Genomic DNA, 6412 nt, shown 5'->3' with positions numbered 1-6412 from the left:
AGAAATCTCGCGAAGTTTCCTTTCGTAGTGGGTAAATTTTGCCCTGAACTCATCTCACAGGCACACAGCCCGCTCAAACGCCCTCTAGTGTAGGGGTGTCAAGTTCGTTTAGTTCGTTGGCTACGTCAAGGTGGTCAGACTAACAAAACCACTGCATAAAAACACTCCACCAAAGGCTCCTATTTCCTTATAAAGAAGATTGTTTCTGCCAGGCAGATACGAGTAAAAATTTGAATTGTCATCTCTAAATTTTGAATATCGCAAAGTTTTGACTTGAGTTGGCTTTCAAGTAATTTGAAATTTGAAGATTTTTTTTTTTTTTTTTAAATTGGACTTACTGACAGTGGTGAGACTTGCTTTGACAAGGACTTTGGGTCAGTGCTACAAAGAATGTCTTTTAGTAACTAAGTATTGATAGTTTAAGGTTAGAAGCCTTTTAAACATGGATTTAAAGGCTTCTCATACCCAAGCTGCAATAAATCAATCATTATCTGATCATGAAAAAAAACAAAACAGTTTTTTTAATCCTCACAACCCAAATAATAGCATTTAAAAAGACAGAAAACCTTTTGTATTTTGTAAGTTTTGAGATTTTACCTCAAAAATAATATTATCTATCTGATTTTTCTTCTTTGTTTAGATAACACAGCCCAGATTTAGTTTCTCTCATCCACTTCAGATGCTGCAAACCTTGCACCCGACTTTATTACACCCAGAACTGATTGACAGCAACAAGTGGTCTTCAGGAAGTTCAAAGTGCAGCAGTTGTTATCCAAAAAGTTCGATCATAATTGTCCTGTCCGGGTGTCTTTGCAATATAAGCCAGACCTGATTTCAGAATCTTCCTCCTGACCTTCAAGGTCCTAATCGGATTATCTTTCCCCTGACATTTCCAGCCCCATTACTCAACATACACCATCACACCCTTCACGCTGGGCTCTTAACTGTCCCTGGATTCAGTAACTAAACTCCTTTGAGGATACAGCATTTGGCCACAGAGCTCTTCTCCTTTGGCACAAACCTCCAGTCCAAGGTCGCCAGGGTGGCTAAGTGCAGACTTTCAAATCCAGACTCAAATCTTTCTCCTCAGTTCTGTAGCAGTAAAAGTCCAGGCTTATCAAATGATGCCAAGTTTATTTCAGCTCATCTCCAGCTGCATATTCTTTTCATTTTTGGACTCCAGAGTAGCTTTACATGATTCACTATTCAAAGAAATCCTACTTATACTTCTCTTATACGCCTGTGCTAAAGCACTTGTTGGAGCTGCATCAAGGCTCAGCTCAACAAGCTGCACGCCTGTCTCTCTCTTTATAGCAAATGAGTGTCTCTCCCTCATAAAGAACAGATCTGAGCAACAGGTAACTGGAGTGTCTGTGCTGAAAGCCAGCGCTGACCACATCTGGAACATCAGCACAGTTTATCACATGAACCTTTGTCTTACAGAGATTACACAGGCTTCACTGACCCAACGTCCCAGCGCAAGTACTGCTACTCAACAGCCATCTTGAAATGCCCTTGGGTATTTATAATAGGTATTTTGAAGAATTACATAAATTTATCTTAATTTCAATGGTTATTGGAACAAAACTGCAGCTGATTAGATTTGATTAGGATGGATGGAATATGTGACACAATTTTCTTAATTTTGCTTCTGTACACAATAACAGTGGATTTTAAATCTAACCATAAAGATGTTAGAAAGAATTACAATACAATACAACACAACTTTATTTATATAGCACACTTAAAACCGAAGGTACACCAAAGTGCTTCACAACAAGGTTAAAACATAAGATATAAGATAAAAGGCTATAACAGATTACAAAAGTACAGACAGAAATAAAACATTTTATAAGAAATAAAACAGAGCATAGTTTAGGAGATAAAATTACTGGGTATTCATAAATATAAGGTGGGGGTATTTATACAGGGGAACATTAGTAGAAGATAAATAACATCAGGGTAAAATACAGGAGATGTGCACTAACTAACTGAAAACGCTCAGTCAAACAGGTAAGTTTTTAATTGAGATTTAAATGAATAGATGGAATCACCTCTGGTCTTTAGCCGGGATCTAGGCTGCACTAAGAGTAATTGTCCCGATGATCTTAGGGCTCTCCTAGGGATATAGGCACTAAGGAGTTCAATGAGGTAGCACGGTGCAGTATTGTTTATGATTTTAAAGGTAAGCAACAGAATTTTTAACTCAATTTGGTATTTGACAATATGAGGCCCAAAGAAGTGTTGAATGCAAAATGCCTCAGAGACCACAGAAGACACCTAAAGTGGATGATTCCAAAACTCTTTCCTGGGTTAAGAAAAACCCTTCACACCTGTAACCGAGTCAAGAACAGTCGCGAGGAGGTTCCTTTATCACTGTAAAAGTCTCTAATCATGAGATTAGAGACAGAAATACAGAGGGTTTGTGACAAGGTGCAAACAACAGGTTACACTCGGGAACAAGAAAGACAGATTAGACTTGACATCTAACACTAACTGCACAGCCCTGAAACAATGCACAGTCCCTGGTTTCAGGTATGGTACCAGGAAAAACCTGAACCAGGTTAGCAGGATGAACAGGATGAACTCTGTGCTCTCTGCTCAGATTCAGGTAAAGTCTGCGACACTGATTGATGAGACAAAGCATAACGAGTCCCCTTTAAGCAGTAAGCTGACACAGACCGTGTGTACAACTGTGCACCACTTAGTTTAATATAAATATTCACAAGGTAAAATTGCAGGCATTCAGATTAGTGTTGCATACATACTTGCACATTTCTTTATACACTGATCACACAAATTTGTAAATGTTACTGAGACTCTGGGTAAATTCAAGCTGCACTATATGACATGTTAAACTTAACACAGTTTTGCATTTTCACAACTGAACCAACCACAACGCACTGATTTTATTTTACACAAAGCACTGGTCTAACGCAGCCAAGAAAAGCACAATGACCATGCGCATTTTCCAACATGCTGACAGCTGCATAAAAGTTGCACAAAGCCAAATGCAAATGATTTCAAATATTTGCAATAAGATCTAAAGGAGTCATCATTTCCCTCCTTTCCTCTCCCTCTTACACAGTTGCATCAGTCTTCTTGAATGTAGTAACTGCAGCCTAAAGCCCCTCATTCCTTCCTGTATTGCAGGCTTTTTTGTGTCTGTAATTGTTCACTTTGTAACACGAATTCACTGAAAAGGCTGAAAGTCAAAATCCTCAGTCAGCTTTCAGTATAGGAGTTAAATCAGACCATGCTGCTGTATTGAACATAACGCTCAATAGAGAGTTATGTTCAATTACAGCAGCCTTTTCTGCTGTACATATAACATGGTCTTCACCTGCAGCCACATCCTTGTTTTGTTAGGCAACACATCTTTGTCTGGGTCTTGGTTACTGTATAATACTCATTGGACAATAGGACTTTTTGTAATCGTTGGATGGAGATGCTTACATTCAGGGGCACCTCTTAAATCTCTGTGGTCTCCTTGTAGTCTGCGTCTTTCTGTGTGGTTTTCAATAGTTTTGCCTTTGCTTTTGTCAGACTGGCTGCGTTCCTGTGCGATGCTGCTGTCTCAAAATGTGTTCAGCTTAGTTTTTTCAATTTTTCTGTTACTCTGTTCGACTTAAAGCTTGCTGTTACCTCTGCATTTACTTTCTCGGGTTCTTTATTCAGAACTTATCATAGCACACAGTGCTACGATGCGTGTTAAGTTCAGGTTAGACTCCCTGCAAAAACTGTGCAGAGAGGGATGCTATGGGCAGCTGTAGGATGCAGAGCAACGGACACCTCCAAAAAATCAACAACACTGTTGTGCATCAGGCAAATTTGCTCAAAGCAGCACAATAAAGGACAAAAGAGACCAACCTGAAAACATTTCAGTTAATGATAAAAAAAAAAAAGCACTACTGAGGTGTGGGAAAGGCATAGCTGCAGGTATGTAAATATGTCTAATGCTTGAAGGACCTTTTAACATTACAAGAAGATAACATAATTAAAATGCTATTTTTATGTTATAAGGTGGACATTAAAGAGGGTATTTAAAAAAAAACAAATTAACCAATTTACGCAATTTAAGTTTTGTTGAAGTAGGAGCGTTGTTTTCTCCCAAATGTATTTGGGAATCCCATGCTGCTTCTCTGCCAGCAAAATCACATAAAAACTATTTAAAAGAACCCAATAAATTTTGGTTCTCATCCAGATCAGGTTCTTTAAAACTGCTACATGCCTTTGTGCGGGTTCTGAAAGTGTCTCTGTCCCACACTTTTTTCTAGGCTTCATACTTTCGCCATCTTTCTGCCGAAACAAAAATTTGTATATTTGCATTTGATGGACAAGAATGAGAGCTGAAATATGTAGCAGAGCTGGGTGACCTATTATAGCTTTTATATATCGGGGGTGATGTGTTTATAATTCAAAGAATTTATACAGGAAAAATCTGCATATAGTCTTTTAAATATATATGCTTGCTGTTACCAGGTGGTCATTTTTTTTCCCAAATTTGAAAACTAAAGGGTTACAGCATTTCGTTTACAAAAAGTAAGCCTATTCAACTTAACCAGGTAACCAGCTGTAGGGAAATGGTCAAAAAAAGAACGTCACAATTTAAACTGTCCATTTTAGTATAAGTATGACTTTTTTTAAAATATCTGAACAAAAAAAGCGTATTTTTCCATGAATAAATATATAACAGACTAAATCATGTATCTTTTATCTGTCACAGTTTGGTCTGTTGTGACTTTGGGTCCAGTTATGAAATTTCAAACACATGAATGTGCTGGTCCTAAAACTAAAGCTGCATATTGAAAAAAGTCTGCAATAACCCACAAGTTTTATATTCGTTTTCTAGATAATTTGTCGTGTTTGCCTTAACGTGTGATATTCAGTCATGATTAAAAAACAACAACATCAAAAAACCCCAATAAATATTTTTTAAAGCCTATGCAGTCATATAGACGTATGCAGTCCTACATTGAAACCTTACCACTATACCCACTGGTACACTTTCATGCAGCTCTATTAACTAAACTTAAACTTACAGCTGCTTTTAAACACTTGAGACACATCTGCAGCTGAATGGGTGCTTTGGGCACTCGGGATGATTTTGTAGTTGTGCTTTTTGTGCATTTTATTATTCAAACAATTGATACAATAAATTTTTTATATATGTTCAGCTTCATGTTTTGCTTCTGTGCATTGTTAGTCGTCTCCGTTTGACAGGTACAGAAAGTCTCTCAGGAGGCTCCTGACTTGGGCATTCTGGGGGTTTCCATCATCAGGGATCAGCTCTGGATTCAGAGCCAGATTTAAGACCTTTGTGGGGCTGAAAGCAGCAGAGCGGGTCTGTGCTGTGTGGAGACCCTCAATTGCGCTGGACAGCCAGAAGAGTCTCTTGAGACTCTGGATGGTTCGGCCGCGGTCGTGCATCAGCTGGTGTTCGGTCACAGCTCGGCGACTGCAGAAAGAAAACAGACAGCAGGAAGCAGCTGCTGGTCAGCGCACAGTCTCAAAGTTCATGCAGCAACCATCAATGACATGTTCTATCCAACACACGGATTCATTTATGGAAACAAAATCAGAGCCGCAAATGCAGCACAGCAAACTGGGTCCATTCATCTCTTAGCACATGAATACATTTTAAATGAGTGAAAACTGTTTTAGATTCAAAGTGACACCAAAAACAGAAAATGCGTAATAAATAAGTAATAGTTATTATTCATAAACTCTGAAATAAAGTGGGAACAGTGAGACCACCTGTCGCTTTGTTGGCCCTGGACTGTTGTAACAATGACAAGAAGCATGACAGCGAGCCACTGCACAGGCCTGTGGGACGTCTGCATCTTCTGCATGAAAACAGCAGCAAAGACAAAACACATTTAAACCTCTCATACGAAAGGTAAAAAACAAACCTTCTGAATGCACATCAGCTATTGCTGAAGGTTGGTGATACTGAACCCTGAGTTGCTTTTGATGGGTTCATCTATGGGAATGTTAGATTAAAAAAACCCATCCAGACATAGAAAACACTGCTTGTATATATGTGTGTGTGGATGGGTGAATGAGACATGCTACATAAAGCACTTTGAGAGCTTAGGTAGAGTTGAAAAGTGCTATAAGAACCAGCCCATTTACTTTATTTATTTATTGGAAACATTTTTCTTTCTTATGGATAAAAACCATCCACCAGTTCCCAGGAAAAAGGAGCACAAGCTCAACAAACCGAGGAAAATGAAATTTTCTTCAGCAGAGATGAGTCGTTTTCACACATGAACTGCAGGAGAATCGTTTAAGGGCATTTTCCACAGTGGTCTCCTCTGACATGCAGCACACAGCAGGAAGTAGAGCACCTCAGACACTTTAGCGCTGCTGGAAATCCTCGGTGTGTTTTAGGCCTGCACAGAGCACGCAG

The 6412-nt window shown here is 38.9% G+C and overlaps 1 protein-coding gene across 1 annotated transcript; it reads right to left on the bottom strand.

Moving 5' to 3' along the window:
* Positions 1–5202: 5202 nt before the first annotated feature.
* Positions 5203–5843, bottom strand: pth4 (parathyroid hormone 4). The gene is made up of 2 exons (XM_085353533.1): positions 5758–5843; positions 5203–5458 (listed from the first exon to the last, which is right to left on the bottom strand). The coding sequence occupies exons 1-2, from the start codon at positions 5841–5843 to the stop codon at positions 5203–5205; spliced, it is 342 nt and encodes a 113-aa protein (XP_085209659.1).
* Positions 5844–6412: the final 569 nt, after the last annotated feature.

Source organism: Diplotaxodon limnothrissa, linkage group LG5 (genome assembly GCF_057381915.1).
Source record: "Diplotaxodon limnothrissa isolate DT_005_m linkage group LG5, D_limnothrissa_male_GT1.1, whole genome shotgun sequence".
NCBI classification, from domain to species: Eukaryota; Metazoa; Chordata; class Actinopteri; order Cichliformes; family Cichlidae; genus Diplotaxodon; species Diplotaxodon limnothrissa.
This window is presented reverse-complemented; position numbering and strand designations above follow the sequence as displayed.

Coding starts and splice junctions, on each gene's coding strand:
- pth4 (XM_085353533.1), bottom strand. CDS start 5,843: ATGCAGACGTCCCACAGGCCTGTGCAGTGGCTCGCTGTCATGCTTCTT. Junction 5,459..5,757: donor CAGGGCCAACAAAGCGACAG/GTGGTCTCACTG, acceptor TTCTTTCTGCAG/TCGCCGAGCTGTGACCGAAC.